This window comes from Bos grunniens, chromosome 18 (genome assembly GCF_055505025.1).
Source record: "Bos grunniens cultivar Pamir isolate PY7600 chromosome 18, Bosgru_T2T1.0, whole genome shotgun sequence".
In the NCBI taxonomy this organism is placed as follows: domain Eukaryota; kingdom Metazoa; phylum Chordata; class Mammalia; order Artiodactyla; family Bovidae; genus Bos; species Bos grunniens.
The window spans coordinates 60,907,501-60,934,622 of NC_141182.1; the positions used below are offsets into that span (position 1 = coordinate 60,907,501).

The 27,122-nt window shown below is 42.0% G+C and overlaps 1 protein-coding gene and 1 long non-coding RNA gene across 6 annotated transcripts in view; one reads left to right on the forward strand and one right to left on the reverse strand.

The window, feature by feature from the left end:
• Positions 1-18,441, reverse strand: part of LOC147354527 (KRAB domain-containing protein 5-like) — a 24,268-nt gene extending 5,827 nt beyond the window's left edge. For 4 of the 5 annotated variants that reach the window (XR_015146471.1, XR_015146470.1, XM_086354240.1 and 1 more), the window contains exons 1-5: positions 18,304-18,436; positions 17,611-17,694; positions 8,801-8,884; positions 5,048-5,174; positions 4,463-4,555 (exon numbers count right to left, since the gene is read on the reverse strand). Coding sequence is in view for 3 of the 5 variants with exons in the window: in XM_086354240.1 (XP_086210366.1) it covers positions 4,463-4,555; positions 5,048-5,174; positions 8,801-8,815 (235 nt within the window). In the remaining 2 variants the exon portion in view is untranslated. Of the gene's footprint in view, positions 1-4,462; positions 4,556-5,047; positions 5,175-8,800; positions 8,885-17,610; positions 17,695-18,303 lie in introns of all 5 variants that reach the window. The other variant, XM_086354241.1, reaches the window with a different exon arrangement.
• Positions 18,286-25,976, forward strand: LOC147354529 (uncharacterized). Its single transcript, XR_015146488.1, has 2 exons — positions 18,286-18,415; positions 25,263-25,976. It is a non-coding gene; the product is annotated as an uncharacterized LOC147354529 (long non-coding RNA).
• Positions 25,977-27,122: the final 1,146 nt, after the last annotated feature.

The window sequence follows — 27,122 nt, forward strand, 5'->3', positions numbered from 1 at the left end:
CTGCTCTGTAGGGTAAGACTAAAGAAAGAAGAAGGAAAAAGAAGAGGAGAGGAAGTGGGTTTGGGCCTGCAACCCTGCGGGGAGATGAAAGTGAGGAGATGTCTCCATATCCAAGGAAGCCCCTCACTGGGGGAGCTCATTTTGGACAGGAGAGCCTCATTCTCTGTGGGAAGAGAACATGGCAGTGTGTGGCAGCAGGACAGAGTGAGACCTGCACACAGGGTACTGACCCCAGCCCTGCCCACCCAGCCTTAGAGGCATGTCCAGCAATACAGACAAGGGCTGGGTGCTGAAATGTGGGGTTTGGAGAGCAGACCCAGGCAGAGGACTGTGATGTGCTGTGAGGAGACATCCTGAGGGACGGGAGTGAGGGAAGAGGTCTATAAACAAGATGCTTGTGGAGGAAGCGTGAACCACCACAGAGAGAGTGTCATTGTTGAATGATGCCCAGAGAATGAGCCCACTGCATCCCTTGTCCCTTGTGCCTGCCTCTCCTATCCAAGGACTACAAAGAACTCTACCCAGCCTGGGACCTTTTGAGCCCCCAGCCATGGCCTCCCCCATCGACCTCCTCCACAATCAGCAGAATCCTGAGGTCTGGGGCAGCCTCAGGAGAAGACACCTGTGAGTTGGCCACACGCACAGATGGAGCAGAAAGCACAGGTGAATCCCAGCAATAAAGAGGAAAAGCTGAAAACTCTCCTTGCAGCAACACAAGCCAGGGTCTTACACCCATGACCAGCTTTGTAACCTCAGCCCCTACAGAGCATCTGAACCAACAACCAAGGGCTGTCTCATTCATGGCAGGTATAGCTTTAGTAGCTGTAGACTTTGTGGGCTCCTATACAAGGGGGCTGGGCCAGGACAGAGCCTGAGCTGCTCCGTAGCACAACAGCGGGTCCAGCTCCATGCTGAATGCAATCCCAGGACTTGACTTCACTGAATTTATGCTGGTGACCTTGTTAAAACAACAGCTGAGAAACACCAGGGCCGTGTGTCATCATGCCCATGGTTTGGTGGGGACAAGAGCAGTGCCAGCACCTCATAACATGAGAGCTTGCAGAAAGCATGAGAGAGGGTACCAGAGCACACCCCGAGGTGAACTTCCTAGAGGAGTAATACTCAGTGACTTCTCTCCCAATGGATGTGCTCCAATCTCACCTGCCTGGCACCACAGATCAGAATCACAGCAAAGACTCAGATCTGGGAGCTCTATTCCACCATGCAGGGAGCAGGCACCCCCGAGAGAGGGCACTAACAACCACAGAACAAGAGGGAAACAGCCCGGAATATCCAGGGCAGGCTCTGGTCACAGCTAACAGCAATCAGAGCACAGATCAACAGAGGATAAAGGCACAAACCTCTGGACCAACCTCACCCACCAAGGTGCAGATATCAGAAGGAAGATTAACTAGGTGGCTGCACCCTTCAAAACAAAGATCACATACAGAATGCAGGACAATATGAGATGGCAAAGAAATACCATATAGGGGAAGAAACAAGATAAAACCCTCTAAGGACCAAGGAATTAAGAGGTGATAGGCAATCTAATGATTACTTTTTGCTTTTAGTCATCTTAAGTGGAGACACCAAGCACTTTCACAAATCCTAGGTGCCTAGTATTTCTTAAATCCACTTCTTGCCACACATGTTTCTGAGAATGTGCTATTAGATGTTTCAATCTAAGAATCATAAATGATAGTGACAGAGTCTAGTCAGAAACTGAGGACACATAAGACAGTGTCCAAGGAAGCTGAATACAAATAAGATAAACTTAATTACAGTACTAGTTTTAAGAAATTAAATAGGAAGAGGGACTTTAAAACTATGATTGAAAGAGGGAACTCTACTCCCTGCTCTGTGGAGACCTAAATGGGAAGGAAATCAATAGGACGGTAAAGACTAGAGATCTCTTTAAGAAAATTAGAGGTACCAGGAATATTTCATGCAAAGATGGGAACAATAAAGGACAGAAACAGGATGGACCTAAAAGAAGAAGAAGATATTAAGAGAAGTTGGCAAGAATATATGGAAGAACTATACAAAAAGATCTTAATGACCGAGATAACCACGATGGTGTGGTCACTCACCTAGTAACAGACATCCTGGCATCCAAAGTAAAGTCGGCCTTAGAAGGCATGACTACCAACAAAGCTACTGCAGGTGATGGAACTCCAGCTGACCTATTTCAAGTCCTAAAAGATGATAATGCTAAAGTTCTGCACTTGATAAGCCGGCAAATTTGGAAAACTCAGCAGTGGCCTCAGGACAGGAAAAGGTCAGTTTTCCTTCCAATCACAAAGAAAGGCAATGCCAAAGAATGCTCAAACTACTACACAATTTCCCTCATTTCAAACAATAGCAAAGGCTCAAAATTCTCCAAGCGAGGCTTTAACAGTATTTGAACCGACAGCTTCCAGATGTTCAAGCTGGATTTAGAAACGGCAGAGGAATCAGAGATCAAATTGCCAACATCCCTGGGATCATGTAAAAATCAAGAGAGTTCTGGGGAAATGACGACATCTGCTTTATTGAATCTATCACAGCCTTTGATTGTGTGGACAAGAAACTGTGAAAAATTCTTAAATAGATGGGAACACCAGACTACCTTACCTGCCTCCTGAGAAATCTGTATGCATGTCAACAAGCAACAGTGAGAACTGGACATGTGACAATGGACTGATTCCAAATTGGGAAAGGAGTACATCAAGGCTGTACATTGTCAGCCTGCTCATTTAATTTATATGCACGGTACATATTGTGACATACTGGGATGGATGAAGCACAAATTGGAATCAAGATTTCAGGGAGAAATATCCATAATCTCAGATATACAGATGACACCACCCTTAGAGCAGAAAGCAAAAAGGAACTGAGGAGTCTCTTGATGAAACTGAAAGAAGAGCCTGAAAAAGCTGGCTTCAAACTCAACCTTCAAAAATCAAAGATCATGGCACCGGTCAGATCGTTTCACGGCAAACAGTGGGAGAAACAGTGGAAACAGTGGGAGAAACAGTGGAAACAGTGAGAAACTTTATTTTTGGGGGGTTCCAAAATCACTGCAGATGGTGACTACTGCCATGAAAGTAAAAGACGCTTGCTCTTTGGAAGAAAAGCTATGACCAACCTAGGCAGCATATTAAAAACCAGAAACACTACTTTGCTGACAAAGGTCCATCTAGTCAAAGCTATGGTTTTTCCAGTAGTCATGTATGGATGTGAGAGTTGGACCATGAAGAAAGCTGAGTGCTAAAGAACTGATGCCTTTGAACTGTGGTATTGGAGAAGACTCTTGAGAGTCCCTTGGACTGCAAGGAGATCACACCACTCCATCTAAAGGAAATCAGTCCTCAATATTCATTGGAAGGACTTAGTGAAGGTGAAGTTCTGATACTCTGGCCACCTGATATGAAGAACTGACCCACTGAGAAAGACCCTGATGTTGGGAAAGATTGAAGATGAGAGGAGAAGGGGACAGCAGAGGGTGAGATGGTTGCATGGCATCACTGACTCGATGGACATGAGTTTGAGCAGGCTCTGGGAGTTAGTGATGGGCAGGGAAGCCTGGCCTGCTGCAGACCATGGATCGCAGACTCAGATCGACTGAGTGACAGAATTGAACTGACTGATATGTATAATTGATCCTCTTTGCTGTATAGGAGTACAAAATTCGAAAACAGCTATATTCCAATTAGAACTTTTAATAAAGATTTCTTTATATAATCTAAAAATTGTCATAGTTTAAATCAACCATTAATAATGTAGTGGAAAATGTGCTAAGATTTTATGTCAATTTATTTTAAAATTCTATGAGGTAATAAAACACAATAAAGTATTTTAGCACGTTAGAATTCGGGCAAATACATAAAGATATTTAGTATGAGATCATATAAGGTAAAGAGAAACTTTCAAGTCAACCTGAGATGTGCATTGTTTCATTTTTACCAGGTTTTGCTTTCTGCAGTGAAAAATTACTTGAATTTGAAATTTACTTAGAAGGTCCTATGTGTCGCTCCCAGTGGATAGGAAATTATAAATCAGAGAACAAAAACCTGTCCCTAGTATTCCTGGAAATTTGGCAGTTTGTCTACCACTCTACTCACACGTTTCTGTCTAGAGGTAAAGGACTGTCATACAGTTACTCAGAAATGGGCAGAGTTTTCCTAGGGCTACCAAGAAATCAAAGAGCAACAAATGAACGCAGTTTGTCACAAGCCAAGAGCAGACTTTTAGGTCACACTGTGATGGAGAAAAGTAATCACTGGAAATAAATTCATGAATGATTTCAGAGACAGAGAATGGGGCAGGTGATACATTTCTATCACAGTAGCAGAACAAACCCAGGTTTTCGAAAACCATTTCCATTGGAGCAAATTTCCCAACATCACGTGATGAAGGATGAGTTCCTCGCTGCTCCTTGGACCTCTCATCTGAGTCATCATCTCCAGCCATTCATACCTACCTGGGTAAATGGCTGTTGCCTCCATTCTCCTCATATTCCTAGGATCCTTCAATAGTTCCAGAAAGGTGACCAGGTCCACCTTAGAGACAAGCCCTGGTGATCAGAGAAAGGAATATTTGTGTTGTTAGAGATTCATCAGTATCGAATCCAATATGTATTCAGGTGAGACAAGAATGCATTTTCTTCTAGAAAACGATTTCCTGAAATACTTTATTCAAAGCCGCTATACAATACTAACACACACCTAACAATCAGGTCCTGAGATTCTGGTCAAGTAGTACTAAGGCAAAAATAAGTAGTGTCAATGTGAGATTAAGAGAGGGTGCAACTATTTAATACCACAGAACTTACACAATTACCACTAACCTAGAATGAAGGACGCAGAGTACATCAAGGAAGAAAAACGTCACCAGCACAATTCATCATGAAGCCTTTCTTTCTAAACTCAGAAATAACCCATTATCCCCTAGAGAGCACAGATCTAAAAATACTGTGGTAAGCAGAAAAGTTCAGAAGACATTCTAGAAATGACGGAACAAAACCGCAGTGGGTAGATAAGGGATTCTGCAAGGCAGTTATCCTCACCCAAGGAGGCCAGGTTCCTGTAGTTCTCTACCATCACGTCCCTGTACAATTTCCGCTGACCAGGGTCCAGGCATTCCCACTCCTCTTGAGTGAAGTCTATGGCCACATCCTGAAACATTAGCCGTCCCTGAAATACAAGGTACAGTGCCAATAGGCTGTGGGAAGTCTTCCTAATGTGATCCAAGATGCAAACGGCAAGTTCAGAGACCTGGTCATGATTTGGTGGCTTGGCTGGTATTATAAAATATATTTTTTTACACAGTTTTCCTATTTATCCAATTTCTAATGTGAAGAAAGGAGGATGAGTTATGATCCACAAGCCATTAGAGAAACTATTCTCATCTGAAAAAGCAATTATAAAATAATCAGGGCAACATTAGCATATTTATTCCATGATTCAGGAGCAGACCATGGCCATGTTTTAAGGCCATCAGGATGGCAAAAGTCTAACCATGAGGGGTTACTTTCGGAGACGACAAATAAGCTTTGTCTACATGTACCATAACCTTAAGTAATGCTTATATACTTTACCAAAGTAACAAAAGATTTTACAAATGAATGTAAATCACTTAAAGGCAAAGAAATTCATAATCTCTTCTTGAAAGCTGCATTCTAAGAAAACTTTGTTCTATTAACATAGAGATTAGTCTAAATTCCAGTCTGCTACCAGCTTACCAGATAGCAAACAAAAGGTGTTTATCGGTTAACCTTAGAAAAATCTTTTCCATAAATCATTAAGTAGCAGTATTCTTCCAAAGGCATCAGACTGAAACCATAGAAGGCGTGTTTAAATCTGATTAAACTGCAATTGACAGTGTAGCCTGGTCACTGCTGTGACTTCTAACACTTGAACATGATAAGTAGAATTATAGTTGACCAGATTTTATTAGGGCATATCAGATCTATATGAACTTCACATAATTTTAGGATATCTATATTGGTAAAATCCACCATACAGTATAATCTGAGAATATTTATCACCCGTTCAACAGGACTTCCCATGTAACTTTACATGTCCAATGAACCCAGGTAGTTTAATAGCTCCCTGGGATGTCTCAGGGGCCCTCCGAAGCATTTCAAAGTCAGCTAGAAGTCAAATCATTTAGGAAGCTTTGTAAACAAATATCAAAAGGGGTTATAGCACTCAGTCAGATAAGATCTGAGTAACAGGCAAATTTGGCCTTGGAATACGGAATGAAGCAGGGCAAAGACTAATAAGAGTTTTGCCAAGAAAATGCACTGGTCATAACAAACACCATCTTCCAACAACACAAGAGAAGACTTTACACATGGACATCACCAGATGGTCAACAGCGAAAGCAGACTGATTATATTCTTTGCAGCCAAAGATGGAGAAGCTGTATACAGTGAACAAAAACAAGACCAGGAGCTGACTATGCCTCAGATCATGAACTCCTTATTACCAAATTCAGACTTAAATTGAAGAAAGTAGGCGAAACCACAATACCATTCAGGTATGACGTAAATCAAATCCCTTATAATTATACAGTGGAAGTGAGAAATAGATTTAAGGGCCTATATCTGATAGAGCGCCTGATGAACTATGGAATGAAGTTCGGGACATTGTACAGGAGACAGGGATCAAGACCACCCCCGTGGAAAAGAAATGCAAAAAAGCAAAACAGCTGTCTGGGGAGGCCTTACAAATAGCTGTGAAAAAAAGAGAAGTGAAAAGCAAAGGAGAAAAGGAAAGATATAAGCATCTGAATGCAGAGTTCCAAAGAATAGCAAGAAGAGATAAGAAAGCCTTCTTCAGCGATCAATGCAAAGAAATAGAGGAAAACAACAGAATGGCAAAGACTAGATATCTCTTCAAGAAAATTAGAGATACCAAGGGAACATTTCATGCAAAGATGGGCTCGATAAAGGAAAGAAATGGTATGGACCTAACAGAAGCAGAAGATATTAAGAAGAGGTGGCAAGAATACACAAAAGAATTGTACAAAAAAGATGTTCACGACCCAGATAATCACGATGGTGTGATCACTGACCTGGAGCCAGACATCCTGAAATGTGAAGTCAAGTGGGCCTTAGAAAGCATCATTAAGAAAAAAAAAAAAAAGAAAGCATCACTACGAACAAAGCTAGTGGAGGTGATGGAATTCCAGTTGAGTTATTTGAAATCCTGAAAGATGATGCTGTAAAAGTGCTACACTCAATATGCCAGCACATTTGGAAAACTCAGCAGTGGCCACAGGACTGGAAAAGGTCAGTCTTCATTCCAATCCCAAAGAAAGGCAATGCCAAAGAATGCTCAAACTACCGCACAATTGCACTCATCTCACATGCTAGTAAAGTAATGCTCAAAATTCTCCAAGCCAGGCTTCAGCAATACGTCAACAGTGAACTTCCTCATGTTCAAGCTGGTTTTAGAAATGGCAGAGGAACCAGAGATCAAATTGCCAACATCTGCTAGATCATGGAAAAAGCAAGAGAGTTCCAGAAAAACATCTATTTCTGCTTTATTGACTACGCCAAAGCCTTTGACTGTGTGGATCACAATAGACTGTGGAAAATTCTGGAAGAGATGGGACTACCAGACCACCTGATCTGCCTCTTGAGAAATCTGTATGTAGGTCAGGAAGCAACAGTTGGAACTGGACATGGAACAACAGAGTGGTTCCAAATAGGAAAAGGAGTATCTCAAGGCTATATATTGTCATCCTGTTTATTTAACTTCTATACAGAGTACATCATGAGAAATGCTGGGCTGGAAGAAGCACAAGCTGGAATCAAGATTGCCGGGAGAAATATCAATAACCTCAGATATGCAGATGACACCACCCTTATGGCAGAAAGTGAAGAGGAACTAAAAAGCCTGTTGATGAAAGTGAAAGTGGAGAGTGAAAAAGTTGGCTTAAAGCTCAACATTCAGAAAACGAAGACCATGGCATCTGGTCCCATTACTTCATAGGAAATAGATGGGGAAACAGTGGAAACAGTGTCAGACTTTATTTTTCTGGGCTCCAAAATCACTGCAGATGGTGACTGCAGCCATGAAATTAAAAGACGCTTACTCCTTGGAAGGAAAGTTATGACAAACTTAGATAGCATATTGAAAAGTAGAGACATTACTTTGCCAACAAAGGTCCGTCTAGTCAAGCCTATGGTTTTTCCTCTGGTCATGTATGGATGTGAATGTTGGACTTCGAAGAAGGCTGAGCACAGAAGAATTGATGCTTTTGAACTGTGGTGTTGGAGAAGACACTTGAGAGTCCCTTGGACTGCAAGGAGTTCCAACCAGTCCATTCTGAAGGAGATCAGCCCTGGGATTTCTTTGGAAGGAATGATGCTAAAGCTGAAACTGCAGTACTGTGGCCACCTCATGGGAAGAGTTGACTCATTGGAAAACTCTCCGATGCTAGGAGGGATTGGGGGCAGGAGAAGAAGGGGACGACAGAGGATGAGATGGCTGGATGGCATCACTGACTCGATGGACGTGAGTCTCAGTGAACTCCGGTGATGGACAGGGAGGCCTGGCGTGCTGCGATTCATGGGGTCGCAAACAGTCGGACATGACTGAGCGACTGAACTGCACTAAACTGAGATTCTTTGGCTGGCAATACTGTGTTTTCTGTCATCCTGATGTGTCAGGAGGACAACGGGTTCCTTGGGATCATGATTATGGGTAAGTGTAAACAAACCCGTTCAGAAGTTAAGCTTTTCAAGTCCAAAGAAACAGCATTTCAGGAAAGAGACAGAACAAACAAACAAAAGGACTATGCCTCTTACCTCGGAATGAGTCATTTCTGACTCCTTGCTTTCCTCTTCCTCTGGGCTTCCTTCTCACGTAAGATCAGTCTTGGGAAGTGACCCCTGAGTGTTGAAAATAGACTGTTCAATACCTAGAAAAACACACCGAGCTCCCTGTCACACAGCCCCACACAGAGGGAGGATCTCAACAGGTACAAAATACAATCCTCTACGGCCACTGACACAGCAGGGATTCTGGAACACAGAATCAAACGAGGTGTTTTTCGTTTTATTCTTTTCTTCAGAACTCGCGGCCCTTCCTGTGAAAACCACACGTTCTAGGCTGACCCTCCCCTTCAAACCTTAGGCGAGACCCTGACCAAACTCCATACAGAATAGAGCCTCCTTCACCTCTTCGTGGATCAGGGACTTAGGGGTTGGGCAATGCCGGACTTTAAGCAGTGGTATCTACAAGTTAGAAGGTAGAACTGCCAGAGAAGGACGTGGACTCTAGAACGATATTAACAGGAAGCGGACGTGGACCTCAGGGTCCCGGCAGCTAAGATAAAGGACTTCAGAACGTCTCACGGCGATGCAAGGACACACACTGGGGACGGGAAAATGGGGACGGTAGTTTGAACGTTCACAGAGACCCCAGAAACCCACGTGTGAAGGACAAAAGGCTGTGGGACATGGAATCGGGTTTTAAACCAACAAAACTCACCAGGACACTCTATCGCTCATTTAAACGCAATTCCAGGTCTGCAGGATACTGCGCACGCGTGGGCGGAAGATCCGGTACAGAGGAAGGTAAGCGCGCTATGCTGCGGCCAAAGATGGGCGACGAAAGGGGAGTGGGTGGGACGAGGCCGGAGGTGCAGGTACTTATGGGCGGGGCCAGTGGGGACTGGGCCTTGCCTCCCCTCAGCCCCGCCCCTGTCAGTTTTGGGTCTGTTGGTCCTTCTGTCCAGCTGTGCTTCCTTTCTCTGCCTTTTGATGCCTTTAAATCTCTTTGATTTCCTCTGGAGCAGAGCTGCTTCCTGCCTGTTCTAAGTTAGTGTTTCAAACAACTTAAGGCAAAAGAGAAGAATTTTGAGAGCTGCCTCTATGGAAAGCCGAGATGTTTACAGCAATTTGAAAAACGGGGAAAATTCAAAAGCCCTTTGTGTGAGTGTATGAAGATGGGTGTCTCCTCAGTGACGAAAAGCAGAATGTAACCACTCAGATAATCCGTTGGGAGGAAGCCTCAGTAATTGTAACCAGAGACCTGCTTCCATCAGGGAAGCTGGCTTTTCTCTTAGGAAGTGATTCCAGAAAGAAAGAGGGAGACCGGAATCTACATCGTCGTTTATAACGTAACCACAGAAATGATATACCGTTACTCCTGTCAGAATCTGTTGATACACAGATTGCCTCTGTTAATTGTTGCTGCTGCCGCTGAAGCCACCAATTGCCCTGCTTCTTCCAAGACTGAACAAGTTTCCAAGAAGCAGGACTTTTTGTGCTAAAAGTGGGCACGAAACTAGGCAAATGGGACGCGTGGATCACATCGACTGCTCTGCACTTAGCTTCCCAAACACCCTCCCCTACTGTTGGCTTTCTTTCCTAACCTCCTCCTCTTCACCCAGTCCTTGAAAGGATAATCTGGAAAAGCGCTAACACAAGACAGGAAAAATAGTGAGGGGCCCACAGACCATTGTATCCCAGGGGAGTACACCTTTCTCTTTAAATGTGAGATTAGCAACTTCCCTGGTAGTCCAGTGGTTAAGATGCTGTGCTTGCACTGCAGGTTATGTGGGTTCAATCCCTGGTTGGGGAGCTAAGATCTCAAGAGTTGAAGATTTAATCATTTCTTACACAGAAAGCATTAATCATTACAATATAAAGAAAAATGAAAAAAAAAAAAGAAAAGAAAAATGTATGTCAAGGTAATAAATTACTTATTAAAGAAAATGTGTTTTGGAGCATCCCCAGCAGCCCAGTGGTTAACACCCCACCTTCCGATACAGCATTGTGGTTCCTTCCCTAACCAGGGAACTAAGATTCCACATGTTTTGGGGTGTGAACAAAATGAAAAGAAAATATGTTTCTTAAGTATCTGTGAGTGGGGACAAATTCTAAGTAGAGGATATTGATACTGATTTTCATGATAAAAGTATCAGTAGGTCAAATCTCACAGTTCTCTGCTGGAACCTCTGGTTCTGAATATGACTTTGGTCACTAAGAACTCGGAGAATATTCTCTAGGGAGTTGGCACTAAGGTGTACCTGCTATTGCAGACTACAGTGGAAATTATGCGGGAATTTCTATCTATCAGACATTGAATCCTAACTATAAACAGGGGATATTTGCCTCAAGATACTTTTTGAGAAGTTCTATGACATTTCAGACAATGAGGTATGAACATTTCACCTTTGTAAGATGACAGATGGAGAAATTCTTGAAAACCCCTCTCAGGTGCTTTGGCTCCATTTCTCTACTCATAATCTAAATGGAGGCACAGTTCAGTGGTCTCAAGAATAGGAAATAACTCGTTTTTGGTAGAAACACTTCTCATGGATACAAACTACACAAGCAGACACATGAAATTCCCTTCCTTTGTCAGACCTCAGTATTTACTACAGCTTCCTTGTGAGTCCCTGTCTGTCTCCAGGGACCAAAGGGAATAGAACCTTCCTCAAGCATTTCAAGAGTCCCTTTGGAGATGATTAATTGTTTTATCATTAGCAACTGAGCCATAAAGATTTTCACAAATAATCTCAGTTCTCCAAGCCTGTCTCACATCGCAGATACAGGTGAAAAGATAATTGCAGTTCTGAAGGGTCATGAGGTCACAGGATCACAAACCCATACCTAGGGGTCAGGCTGCCTCCCTCCGTGTCACAGGAGCAGCCTGACGTGACCAGTACTCTGAACCCAATATCTGGGCTATGTGAGGATATCAAGTGAGTATTTTCTGTTTCAGCTTGTGGGCAAGAATCTGCAAGAAAAAGGTGCTTTTGGGAGTCTGGGTTGGTGACCATTCAGGAAAAATGAAGTGTTCTGACTCAAAGTAATACAGTGCCAAAGGAACACTGGAAGGAGGAATAATTCAAAAATGTAATGGAGCTATTAAAGAGAGATTAGGTGCTACCAGATGTCAGTTCGCAATGTCTCCTAACATCATATCTCAGTGTAATTCTTTTTGAAAAATATTTATTTATTTGGCTGTACTGGATCTTCGGAGAAGGCAATGGCACCCCACTCCAGTACTCTTGCCTGTAAAACCCCATGGACGGAGGAACCCGGTGGGCTGCAGTGCGTGGGGTCGCTAAGAGTGGGACACGACTGAGCGACTTCACTTTCACTGTTGACTTTCAAGCATTGGAGAAGGAAATGGCAACCCACTCCAGTGTTCTTGCCTGGAGAATCCCAGGGACGGGGGAGCCTGATTGGCTGCCCTCTATGGGGTCGCACAGAGTCGGACACGACTGAAGTGACTTAGCAGAAGTAGCAACAGGATCTTACTTGTACTATATGGGATTTAGTTCCCTGATCAGGGATTAAACCTAGGCACCTCCCCCAAGTCCTGACCCCCCACCCCCCATCCCCTCCCTTGGCGAAGCTAGCATTGAGAGCCAGGTGTCTTAGTCACTGGACCACCAAGGAAATTACAGTGTAATTTTTGTGACAGTGATTGTTATTTTAGAATCCATGTGATATGAAACCTAATGTTTAGTCTAACTAATGACTGGAACTGCAGAGATAAATGGGAAATCATGGAGTAGACCCTCACCCATTCAAGTGGCAGCTACTTTGGGTGCAGTGAGCAGTGGGCCATTTGCAACACACCAGAGGGTAACCCTGGCCAGAGTTCCTAAGTTGCTGCCACAGCAGTTGCCTGTTGGAAGAGGGTCCCTGTGAGAAAGGAGAAGTGAGGAGGGGGGCAGGAGACTCCAAGTCCCTGAACAAGGCACCAAAAATACCATGGTCTGGGTATGGGTTGGAACAGAATTTACAGACATGGGACAATACGGGTCTGGTTTTTCAGTTTCTGCATTCTAAGACCCTCTTTGGTTTTATCTGCTCTTCACTCTTTGGGTAACCACAACCTTGGCAGAAAGAATCATTTTAACTATTTAGTATATGCTCTGTATCTTTCTGATTGTTTTTATCAGAGTCTTGAAAGTGCAAGAGAAATAACTAAAAATCAGTAATGTTGCTCTTGTACTTTTTGGCACATATTTTAACAAATAGCCATTAAATGGCAGAGCTTAAATGTTACTTCAGTTTATGCACTTTAGACTTTAACTAATAAAACACAGAGATAACTCTTAAGTAAAGTTGACAGAAGTTTCTGTAACTGTAAAGAATACTAAAGACAAGAAAAGTTTTAGCCACTCAGTCATGTCCCATTCTTAGTGACCCCATGGACTCTAACTTGCCAGATTCCTCTGTCCAAGAAATTCCCAGGCAGAAATACTGGAATGGGTAGTCATTCCCTTCCCCAGAAGGTCTTCAGAAAAACAAAGCAAAAAGAAAAGAAAAAGAAGAAAAAATTCATCATGTTAATATTTTCATATACACAGTTCAGTTCAGTTGCTCAGTCATATCCAACTCTTCGTGATCGCATGGCCCACAGCACACCAGGCCTCCTGGTCCATCACCAACTCCCGGAGCCTAGTCAAACTCATCTCCACAGAGTACAGACATACACTCAAATGGGGCTATATGCTCATTAGGAGGAAGAGAGAAACATTTTCATGTCACTAAACTCAGGCAATTTTGAATGTAGTAAAATGTACATAATGTTAGAGGATGATATTCTTTACTTGCACTGAGCTGTATTTTAAATTTTAATACAGTTGAGCATAGATTAGGACTAATAAGAGTCTTGTAAACATTTTGGAAAACACAAAACTGTGATGAGACTCTGTGATGTGAGCATGAAGTGTACTGGAAAAGATCAGACCTGGGCTTGGGATGAAAACCGCCACTCCCACAATCCAGCATCTCTGCTAAACACACATGAGTGTTCATTTTCCAAAGCAAAAAGAAGGTAAGAAGACAGGAAGTTACTTCGTTAATTGTGATAGTTTAGGCACATCCCTCATTTTTCTTTCCAAGACACTTGTTCAAGTGAAAAAAAAAAAAAATTCATAGCATGGGAATCTCACAGAAACACCTAAACCAGTGAACATGAGTCATGGGGTAAGAAGCACATGGAAGAATCCATTATCACTGCATGGGTATTTTGGCACTACTATGGAATATATGATCTGAATCTATCATTAAAAAATCTTAGTTCAGGGACTTCATGATGACCCAGTGACTAAGACCCTGAGCTCCCAATGCACGGAGCTCTGGTTCTTTCCCTGATCAGGAAACTAGATCCCACATGCTGTAGCCAAGAGTTTACATGTCACAACCAAAGAAGCCGAAAATTACAAGGAAGACTGAAGATCCTACCTGTGACAAGAAGACCCAGTGCAGCTAAATAAATAAATATTTTAAAAATGTGTTGTATGCAAATTTCATCTCATATATGCCCTCCCTGATCTTAGCCTAGCATTGCGGTCCTTTAATGGACCGGAACCTGGTGATCTGGAGTTAACGACAAGAAAGTAAAAGAGAGAAGAGGCTGATATTCCCTGGTTTATGCAGAGAACCAATAAAGGCCTTGACAAAGGGCTTCTACAGCTCACGAATGCACAGGGCATCCTCTCAAGGAGGTCTTAAAAGCCCAGGAGAGAAAGTGAGCTCGGCAGGTTTCCATGCTCCAGAGAATTAGCCTGAGGGAGAGAGACAGAGAGAAAGAAAAGAAAGAAAGACACAGGGACCCAAGCTCTGATGGAACAAGGGTGCTTTAATGATCTTTGTGTGAGCATATATAGGCTATTAAGGAATTCCTTTGACAATGATAAAGATCAGACAACCAAATGTATAGTTATCGATACCAAGGAAAGAAGGAATTAACAATGGTCATAAGGTCAGAAGACAACCCATATCTCAAGAGGGAGGGTTGTGACTAGGCAGATTTACCAAAGGGAAAGAGTTTACTGAAGGAAATCCATGCATATGATTCATCTCGTTATCTCAGGCCTGGGAGCAGGACTGAACTGGTGTTATACTATAATATGACTTTTACACAGCAATATTTTCTACCATAATCCTAACCCAAAAAAAGATGAGAAATGACCCACACACCATTTCAAAAACTATTCTGATCTGGAAAAGAAATGATAAAATAATCAGAACACCATGGGCATATTTATTTTTGAGTGCTGTATTTGTGTGACACAGGATGAATTGTCTATCAAGGAAACAGTTAATATTTTTAAAAAGCATACTCTGACCCAAGAGTTCCTGAGTGGGAGAAATGTGCCATGTATTTTAACAAGCTTAATTTTTTTCAGAGTACTGTTAACAAGCTTCTTTTAACTAGTGATGTTCAAAATTCTGCTCCATAAGTGACCATTTTGAATAGTAATGAAATACATTAGTAAGGTAAGTAATTCATACTTACTTTTGAACTTGAAGTGTTTTACAAATTTTACAGTTCAAATATGATAGACTCCTCAGTAGCAACAATCATTTTAACTACTTAGGATATACTATGTATCTTTCTGAGAGTTTTTACAGAGTCTTGGATGTGTAACTGAAATAATTTAAAATCAATTATGTTGTTGTTCCACCTTATTGCAAATATGTAGCAAACACTCCTTAAACAGCTTAAATTTACTTCACTTTATGTACTCTAAACCTTAATAATACACAGACAAATACATAAGGACAATTCTAAAGAAAGTTCATAAAAGTTTCTCTATCTGTGAAGAATACAAAATACAAGAAAAATAACTGATCAAATCATATGAACATTTTCATGCATACATATATTAAAGTGAACTATATATTCATTTCACTAAAATGAAACAATCTAAGGCAATGGAAAGTACGTAAGAACAATTTTCAAAGGTTAGGATAAATAAAAATATTCATGAAATAATGATGGCTTTTATATAAACCTTAGGTTTCTGCCTGCACACACATATGCACACATGAAGACACTTAAGGTAAAAGCAACCTTCCCTAAGTAACAGATCTTTTGGAAGAAACATCTTTAATCCAGCTTTTTTTTAAAACTCAAGTATACTTTACATTTATGGTGAAACAAACATTTACAAATTGTGCATGAATGCATGCTAAGTCACATGAATCATGTCTAACACTTTGCCACCCCATGGACTGTAGCCATCCAGACTCCTCTGTCCATGGGATTTCCCAGGCAAGAATACTGGAGGGGGTTGCCATTTCCCTCTCCAGGGGACCTTCCCAACCCAAAAATAAAACCCAGTTCTCCGGCTTTGGCAGGCGGATTCTTTACCACTGAGCCACCTAGGTTCACTGAAAACAATTTTTTCTCTTTAGTAAAAAATAATCAAAAACACAATATGAGAAATAGTCTACATTTTATTAGCAAATATACCATGACACCTATTTAGAACACATTTCCAGACCTATGTGAAGAAACTGTAAACCTTTACTGAAGCACATAATGTCTGAAAATCACAAGTTTTACTTGGAAGATGTGGTGACATAAAGACTTCAGTGACTGCAATTTCAGAAAAATTAAAACTCAAAACAAAAATGGATATTTCAAATAAAAGTCTCAGCTGTATCTAGGACAGCCAACACAATTTTGAATTTAAAAATGAAGAAAACCTAAATAGAGGGAAATTACAGACTTCTGTAATTATAATCTGTAAATCTGTAATTCTGCCAAATTACAGATGAAGTTATCACTGTATAGACTAGTGAAACTTCAAAATAAATGAAGCAAAATAGCTACAAGGTAGCCAAAGAAGCTCACCTAAAGAAAGACTTAGACATTATTTTGAATAAAATAGAAGGTAAACACAACAAAATATTTTCTAATAATGCAACAGGTGAGGTATTCCAGGTAACAAAAATCAGAGGAGGAAAAAAAAATCAAAGGGCATAAAGGAAAGACTTAGGTTTCAGCGTTGTGTAATAAAGAATTTACGGACTTGCCTGATGGTCCAATGCTGAAAACCTGCCTGTCAAAGCAGAGGACATGGGTTCCATCTCTGATCAGGGAAGATCCCACATGCCTTGAAGCATCTAAGCTAGTGTGCCACAACTACTGAAGCCCACCTGCTGCAGAGCCTGCCAGTTATTAATACAATGACTGAACCTGTGCCTTAGAGCCAGAGCTCCAAAACAAAGAAAGCCCAAGTGCATCAGCAAAATCCCAGTATAGCGAAAACTAAATTAATACTAAAACTAAAAAAAAAAAAAAAGAATTTGGTAGGCTTTGGTCTCCAGGTTGTGGAAGTTTGTTAACTACTCTTGGAATTTAAGTTTTTTTTCCCTTGGAATTTCCTTAGTGACTGAAGTGGCTTTATTACTCTCCGTGGGCCCTGATTATTTATGCTAACAACATGACCTATGGTGGGCCCCTAGTTTAATAAGGGGATGACTCAGGTTGTGAGGCTGGCCATTTCACAAAGACCAAGGAAGTGACCAGATGTTTGGGGCTTTGAGCCAGGTGAGCTTATTAACCCAACCTCTAAGAAGTAGAGAATGCTGGAGATGTTATCAACCACGGCTATGTAGCTAAAACCCAATAAAAACTCAAGACTTAAAAGCTTGAGTGAGCTTCTTTGGCTGGCAATACTGTTTTCTGTCACACTAATGTGCCAGGAGGGCAATGGGTCCCTTGGGATGAGGACTATGGTAAGTTCAAACAAACTCGTTCAGAAGTTAAGAAGCTTATCAAGTCCAAAGAAACAGCATTTCAGGAATGAGAGACTGAACAAACAAACAAACAAAAGGATTATGCCTTTTACCTCAGAACGAGTCATTTCTGACTCCTTGCTTTCCTTTTCCTCTGGGCTTCCTTCTCAGGTAAGATCAGTCTTGGGAAGTGGCCCCTGAGTGTTAAAAATAGGCTGTTCAATACTTAGATAATCACACCGAGGTGCCTGTAACACAGCCACACACAGAGGGAGGTATTCAACAGGCCCAACACACAATCCTCTACGGCCACTGACACAGCAGGGATTTTGCAACAGAGAATTAAACGAGGTGTTTTTAGCTTTATTCTTCTCTTCAGAACTCGAGGCCCTTCCTGTGAAAACCACACGTTCTAGGCTGACCCTGACCTTCAAACGTTAGGCGAGACCCTGACCAAACTCCATACAGAATAGAGCCTCCTTCACCTCTTCGTAGATCAGGGATCTAGCGGTTGGGCAATGCAGGACTTTAAGCAGCGGTCTCTACAAGTTAGAAGGTAGAACTGCCAGAGAAGGACATGGACTCTAGAACGATATTAACAGGAAGCGGACGTGGACCGCAGGGACCCGGCAGCTAAGCTAACAGACTTCACAACTTCTCGCGGCGATGCGAGGACATACTGGGGACGGGGAAATGGGACGGCAGATTGAACGTCCACAGAGACCCCCGAGACCTACGTGTGAAGGACAACAGGCTGTGGGTTGTTGTCCTAAAACGAAATCCGGGTTTTAAAGAAACAAACTCACCAGAACTCTCTGTCGCTCACTTAAACTCAATTCCGGGTCTGCAGAATACTGCGCACGCGCAGGCGGAACATCCGGTACAGAGGAAGCTACGCCGCAGCCAACGGGAAGCGAAGTAAGGAGAGAGGGCGGGAGGAGGGCGGAAGCGCAGGTACTTATGGGCGGGGCCAGTGGGGACGGGGCCTTGCCTCACCTCACCCCGGCCTCTGTTAGTTTTGCGTCTGTTGGCCCTTCTGTCCAGCTGTGCTCCCTTTCTCTGCCTTTTAATGCCTTTAAATCTTTGATTTCCTCTGGAGCAGAGCTACTTCCTGCCTGTTCTAAGTTAGTATTTCACACAGCTGAAGGCAAAAGAGACGAATTTTGAGAGCTGCCTCTATGGAAAGCCGAGATGTTTTCAGCAAGTTGAAAAAAACGGAGAAAATTGAAAAGCCCTTTGTGTGAGTTGTGAAGATGGGTGTCTCCTCAGTGAGGAAAAGTAGAATGTAATCACTCAGATGATCCGTTGGGAGTAAGCATCATTAATTGTAACCAGAGACCAGCTTACCACAGGGCAGCTGGCTTTCCCTTTAGGAAATGATTCCAGAAAAAAAGAGGGAGACCGGAATCCACATTATCGTTTATAACGTAACCACAGAAATGACATACCGTTACTCCTGCCAGAATCTGTTGATACACAGATTGCTTCCGTTATTGTTGCTGCTGCTGAAGCAACCAATTGCCCTGCCTCTTTCAGGACTGAACAAGTTTCCAAGAAGCAGGACTTTTTGTGCTAAAACTGGGCACGAAACTAGGCAAATGGGGCCTGTGGATCACATAGACTGCTCTGCACTTAGCTTCCCAAACACCCTCCTCACTGTTGGCTTTCTTTCCTAACCTCCTCCTCTTCACCCTGAAAGGATAATCTGGAGAAGAGTTAAGGCAAGACAGGTAAAACTGTAAGAGGCCCACTGACCACTGTGTCCCAGGAGAGTACACCTTTCTCTTTAAATGTGAGATTAGCAACTTCCCTGGTAGTCCAGTGGTTAAGATGCTGTGCTTGCACTGCAGGTTATGTGGGTTCAATCCCTGGTTGGGGAGCTAAGATCTCAAGAGTTGAAGATTTAATCATTTCTTACACAGAAAGCATTAATCATTACAATATAAAGGAAAATGAATGTCAAGTTAATAAATTACTTATTAAAGAAAATGTGTTTAGTAGCTTCCCTGACAGCCCAATGGTTAAGACCCTACCTTCTGTTGAAGAATTGCATTTCCTTCCCTAGCCGGGAACTAAGATCCCACATGTTTTGGGGTGTGAACAAAATGAAAAGAAAATATGTTTCTTAAGTATCTGTGAGTGGGGACAAATTTAGAGGATATTGATACTGATTTTCATGATAAAAGTATCAGTAGGTCAAATCTCATGGTTCTCTGCTGGAACCTCTGGTTCTGAATATGACTTTGGTCACTAAGAACTCGGAGAATATTCTCTAGGGAGTTGGCACTAAGGTGTACCTGCTATTGCAGTCTACAGTGGAAATTATGCGGGAATTTCTATCTATCAGACATTGAATCCTAACTATAAACAGGGGATATTTGCCTCAAGATACTTTTTGAGAAGTTCTATGACATTTCAGACAATGAGGTATGAAAATGTCACCTTTGTAAGATGACAGATGGAGAAATTCTTGAAAACCCCTCTCAGGTGCTTTGGCTCCATTTCTCTACTCATAATCTAAATGGAGGCACAGTTCAGTGGTCTCAAGAATAGGAAATAACTCATTTTTGGTAGAAATGCTTCTCATGGATACTAACTATACTCAGACACATGAAATTCCCTTCCTTTGTCAGACCTCAGTGTTTACTACAGGTTCCTTGTGAGTCCCTGTCTGTCTCCAGGGACCAAAGGGAATAGAACCTTCCTCAAGCATTTCAAGAGTCCCTTTGGAGATGATCGGTACAAACTTTTAATTGTTGTTTTATCATTAGCAACTGAGCCATAAAGATTTCCACAAATAATCTCAGTTCTCCAAGCCTGACTCACATCGCAGATACAGGTGAAAAGATAATTGCAGTTCTGAAGGGTCATGAGGTCACAGGATCACAAACCCATACCTAGGGGTCAGGCTGCCTCCCTCCGTGTCACAGGAGCAGCCTGACGTGACCAGTACTCTGAACCCAATATCCGGGCTATGTGAGGATATCAAGTGAGTATTATCTGTTTCAGCTTGTGGGCAAGAATCTGCAAGAAACAGGTGCTTTCGGAAGTCTGGGTTGGTGACCATTCAGGAAACACGAAGTGTTCTGACTCAAAGTAATGCAGTGCCAAAGCAACACTGGAAGGAGGAATAATTCAAAAAAATGTAATGGAGCTATTAAAAAGAGATTAGGTGCGACCAGATGTCAGTTCCCAATGCCTCCTAACATATCTTAGTGTAATTCTTTTTGAAAAATATGTATTTATTTGGCTGTATTGGATCTTTGGAGAAGACAATGGCACCCCACTCCAGTACTCTTGCCTGGAACCTGGTAGGCTGCAGTCCGAGGGGTCGCTAAGAGTCAGACATGACTAAGCGACTTCACTTTCACTTTTCACTTTCATGCACTGGAGAAGGAAATGACAACCCACTCCAGTGTTCTTGCCTGGAGAATCCCAGGGACGGGGGAGCCTGGTGGGCTACCGTCTATGGGGTCACACAGATTCGGACACGACTGAAGTGACTTAGCAGCAGCAGCAACTGGATCTTAGTTGTGCTATATGAGATTTAGTTCCCTGATCAGGGATCGAACCTAGGCACCTCCCCCAAGTCCTGATCCCCTCCCACCCCCCACCCCCGCCCTCGCCGAAGCTAGCATTGAGAGCCAGGTGTCTTAATCACTGGACCACCAAGGAAATCACAGTGTAATTTTTGTGACAGTGATTGTTATTTTAGAATCCAAGCGATATGAAACCTAATGTTTAGAGTAACTAATGACTGGAATTGCAGAGATATATGGGAAATCATGGAGTACCTTACAGAAATCATACATTTTGGGGGTTACGATATGTGTGCCAACAGTACCTCCATGAGTAATAAATCTCTAGGAATGGTATTTATTAGAAACAGTGTATAGAGTTGACAATTGTGTGCTTAGTCCATCAGTCGTGTCTGACTCTTTGCAACGCCATGGACTGTAGCCAGCCAGGCTCATTTATCCATGGAAGTCTCCAGGCAAGAATAGTGGAGTGGGTAGCCATATCCTTCTCCAGGGGATCTTTCCGATCAAGGTATTGATCCCTGGTTTCCTGCATTGTAGGCAGGTTCTCTACCATCTGAACTACCAGAAAGCAGTAGAAATACTTTCTCTGAGTCTGGAATTTATAAAGTGCTTAACAGAGACATTATATCCTATTGAAAAATCCATAACTGGGTGATTTGGGTCAAACCATTTTCCAAAAGTAACTTCAGAAATGGGTTTCAGATGGCAGCTATCAGGCATAAAAGCATAGTTTGCCCTATTCTCTGATTTGAAAATATTCTCAAAATTTATAGTTGTGTAACTTCATTTTACAAAATAAAAATCACTTTCTTAAAATGTCATTTTCTTTAAATGTGATAATATTTCAGATATCTTGACTTCCACTCAATACTTTTGATGTCACATTAATTAACAGATCAGTTTATGATTTGGAATTCAGTTCAGTTCAGATGCTGAGTCATGCCTGACTCTTTGCAACTCCATGAATCGCAGCACACCAGGCCTCCCTGTCCATCACCAACTCCCGGAGTTCACTTAAACTCATGTCCATTGAGTCGGTGATGCCATCGAGCCATCTCATCGTCTGTTGTCCCCTTCTCCTCCTGCCCCCAATCCCTCCTAGCATCAGTCTTTTCCAATGAGTCAGCTCTTGGCATCAGGTGGCCAAAGTATTGGAGTTTCAGGTTCAAAATCCTGCACTCAATGTGCCAGCACATTTGGGAAATTCAGCCCTGGCTACAGGACTGGAAAATATCAGTTTTGATTCAAATCTCAAAGAAAGGCAATGCCAAAGAATGGTCAAACTGAAGCACAGTTGTTGCACTCATCTCTCATGCCAGTAAAGTAGTGCTCGGAATTCTCCAAGCCAGGCTTCAATAGTATGTGAACCAGAACTTCCAGATGTTCAAGCTGGATTTAGAAAAGGCAAAGGAACCAAAGGTCACATTGCCAACATCCCTTGGATCATAGAAAAAGAGAGTTCCAGAAAAACCTCTACTTCTGCTTCATTGACTATGTTAAAGCATTTGTGTGGATCACAAGACAGTGTGGAAAATTCTTAAAGAGATGGGAAAGCCAGAACACCTTAGCAGTCTTCTGAAAAATTAGGATGCAGGTCAAGAAGCAACAGTTAGAGCTGGACATGGAACAGACTGGTTCCACATTTTGAAAGGAGTACATCAAGGCTGTATGTTCTCACATTGCTTATTTAACTTAAATGCAGTGTTCAGTTCAGTTCAGTTCAATCGCTCAGTCGTGTCCGACTCTTTGCAACCCCAGGAATCACAGCACGCCAGGCCTCCCTGTCCATCACCAACTCCTGGAGTTCACTCAGACTCACGTCCATCAAGTCAGTGATGCCATCCATCCATCTCATCCTCTGTCGTCCCCTTCTCCTCCTTCTCCCAATCCCTCCCAGCATCAGAGTCTTTTCCAATGAGTCAACTCTTTGCATGAGGTGGCCAAAGTATTGGAGTTTCAGCTTTAGCATCAGTCTTTCCAAAGAAATCCCAGGGCTGATCTCCTTCAGAATGGACTGGTTGGATCTCCTTGCAGTCCAAGGGAGTCTCAAGAATCTTTTCCAACACCACAGTTCAAAAGCATCAATTCTTCAGTGCTCAGCCTTTTTCACAGTCCAACTCTCACATCGATACATGACCACAGGAAAAACCATAACCTTGACTAGCCGGACCTTTGTTGGCAAAGTAATGTCTCTGCTTTTGAATATGCTATCTAGGAGTAAGCGCTTTTAATTTCATGGCTGCAGTCACCATCTGCAGTGATTTTGGAGCCCCCCCAAATAAAGTCTGACACTGTTTCCACTGTTTCCCATCTATTTCCCATGAAGTGATGGGATTGGATGCGATGATTTTAGTTTTCTGAATGTTGAGCTTTAAGCCAACTTTTTCACTCTCCTCTTTCACTTTCATCAAGAGGCTTTTAAATGCAGAGTACTTCATGCTAAATGCACAGCTGGATGAGGCACAAACTGGAATCAAGATTGCTGGGAGAAATATCAATAACCTTAGATATGCAGATGACAGCACCCTTAGGGCAGAAAGTGAAGAGGAACTAAAGAATCTCTTGATGAAAGTCAAAGAGGAGAGTGAAAAAGCTGGCTTCAAACTCAACATTCAGTAAATGAAGATCATGAAACCCAGTCTCATCACTTCATAGGATGGACTTTAATAGATGGAGAAACAATGCAAACAGTGACAGACTTTATTTTCTTGGGCTCCAAAATCACTAGAAATATTGGCTGCAGCCATGAAATTAAAAGGCGCTTGTTTCTTGGAAGAAAAGCCATAACCAACCTAGAGAGCATATTAAAACTTGAAGTCATTACTGTATTAACAAGGGTCTGTATAGTCAGAGCTATGGTGTTTCCAGAAGTCATGTATGGATGTAGGAGTTAGACCATAAAGAAAACTGAGCGCTGAAGAATTGATGCTTTTCAACTGTGGTGTTGGAGAAGACTCTCAAGAATCCCTTGGACAGCAAGGAGATCATAACAGTCAATCCTAAAGGAAATCAGTCCTGAATATTCATTGGAAAGACTGATACTGAAGCTGAAGCTCCAATAGTTTTGGCCATCTGATGCGAAGAACTGACTTATTGGGAAAAGCCCTGATGGTGAGAAAGATTGAAGAGAGGAGGAGAAGGGGACGACAATGGATGAAAATGGTTGGATGGCATCACTGACTCAATGGACTCGAGTTTGAGCAAACACTGGGAGTTGGTGATGGACAGGGAAGCCTGGCATGGTGCAATCCATGGGGTTGCAGAGAGTTGGTCACAACTGAACTGAACTGAACTAAGTTCTAATTTTCACCTTTTTAATAAAAAGACTTTACATTTTTACAAATCTGTAACCTGTATTAGGCTCATTGCTACTTATGGTTCCATGAAAATACACATCCTGGCATGAATTTTGATGTATATAAACGTGTGTTATAGACATTACTTTTATTTATTTTTATAATTTCACCTTATGTATGTTTTACCAAGATTTTTAAAAACTTTGATTCACTTGGTTTGTACAAAGGTGGGAAGATAGTTGCCATTATACTAACTCATTTGTTGAAAAAAAATCTTTTCACTACTGCTTTGTAATGCATATTTATCCTCCTTTCCACCAGTGTACTGAACTTATCAATTCACATCCACCTATTTCTACTTTATTATCAAACTTTCATTTATTTTAACTAAATGGTATGCTTTAATATTGTTTCCTGAATATTTTTACTCTTACCTTATCTTTACCCTGTGTGAACTTAAAAATCATCTTGTGTAGTTTAAAATATAATCATGGTATCTTTACTGATATTACACTCATTTGTTCCTTACCCAGGGATTGAACAGTCCTCTCCTGTTTGGCAGGTGGAATCTTTACCACTGAACCATCAGGGCATGACTTTTAAATCCTCATTGATATTCCTTTAAGTGTTTTCACTGTTACACATTCAAATATCAGACACTTGTTTTACAGAAAGAAATGTAAATAATGCTTTTTCAGTGGCATCTAAGGTAAATGAAGAATACTTAAGAGTATCAATTCCAGTTGATATGGTACAGAGTTCTGCCTCATTTTCTCATGCAGGATTCTCTGGCTCAGAAGATTATTAGATTTGACAGAATGGCCTCCAAGGATTTGGCAATAGGAGTGATCTTTTTATTGCAGACTACGGCAGGGATTATGGGGAATTTCTGTCTTGTTTACCATTTTCGCTCCCTTTATTTTGCAGGAGGCAAATGTCGGCCCACAGACTGGATTCTCAAGCATGTGACTCTAGCCAAACTCTTAGTTGTTCATTTGAAAGGAATTCCTGAAACACTGGCAGCCTTGGATGCACACTTGCTTTTCATGTTCCAAGAGTCGGCAGAGATGTGTCCATGGCACCATCTTCCTCTTGAGTGCCTTTCAGGTGATCATCATTCCCAGTGACTCCAGGTGGGCAGAGCTTAAGAGAAAAGCTCCCAAATATGTGGGCACCTTCAGTATCCTCTGCTGGATCTTCAGCATGATTCTCAGTATTTTGGTTCCATTTTAAATGACTGCCAAGTGGAATGACACAATCAACCCAGAGAATACAGATCATGGCTACTGTTATTTGTGGCGTGCTGCCCCAAGGCCACAGATGTGAAGCCTTGCACCAAGAACACAGAAGCACACACAGCTCAGAATCAAGGACACTTTCAAAGCTGACTAAGCCCCTCTGTAGGCTTCCCGACTCCCAATGGGGCAAAGATGCCCACTCCAGTAAGCACCCTATAGTGCCCCAACCAATCACCTAACATCAACCATCCAGCAGCAATTTTGCTTTGAGGCTGTAAAAATTGGCTATTAGCCCATGGAAACTGTCAGCATCCCCTGGTCTGTGCAGATGTGGGCCCACTGCACTCGCAGTGCCTGCTTTATCTCTGCCCTTTGTTTTTAATAAACTCACTCCTTTCTGAAATGCCCTGTGTCTGGAAATCCTTTTTGAACCCGAATTCAGACTGTCTCAACACTTATGGCTGATTGACAGTGTTGTACACCAGAAAGGAACACAGCACTGTAACAATGTAGAAGGGTGGGATGGGGAGGGACGTGGCAGGGAGGCTCAGAAGGGAGGGGACACGGGTGTACCTATGTCTCATTCTTGTTCATGTTTGACAGAAAACAACAAAATTCTGTAAAGCAAGTATCCTTAATTGAAAAAAATTTTAAAGTTTAAAAAACTCAAAACCAAAAAACATACACATTTCAAAAGAAAAAAAAAATTCCATTGTTACAAAAAAATTGTGAAACAATTGCCCAGTGGATACAAATCTGTCAGCAAGTGCAGGGGATATGGGGTTGAACCCTGGCCCAGGAATATTGCACATGCTGCAGGGCAACTTAGCCTGTGCACCACAACTACTGAGCCTGTGTGCTGCAACTACTGACACCTAGAGCCGCGCTTCACAGAGGAAGCCACCGCAATGAGAAGCCCATGCACCACACCTAGAGGAAGCCTGCACACAGCAACAGGCAAAAAATTTTTTTTAATGTTTAAAATATCAGGGACAAAAATAACTCAATCAAAATTTGGACCAAGGCCTCATATCTCCAAAGAAGATATTTCGATGGGCAAGAGGCAAATGAAAGACACTCAGCATCAGTAATTATTAAGAAATGGAAAACAAAACTACAATGAGGTATCTCATTGTAGTCAGAATAACCATTATCAAAATGCCCACTAATGATATAATAAAGGCTGAAGAGGCTATGGAGATCAGGGAACCTCCTACAGGACTGAAGGGAATGGAAGCTGGTGCAGCCACTAGGGAGGACAGTGTGGAAATTCCTTAACAAACGCAACCTCCTGACATGTAAGGAAATAAATTCCATGAAAAGTCGACAAAACAGATTAGTTGCCAAATCTGTAAGTTCTTGGTAAATCATCTGCAATGCTGAAATTCTCCCTTTTGACCTATCATTCCCAAATTCTTTAAATAAATATGCACTAAAACACCTACACTTGCACATTCTCTAGTAGTTCACTGCTAACGTATGTACCTTCAGATATTTATATATATTGCATTCAATGTATGTCAAAGGCATGAGAAAACAGTTCCTTTAA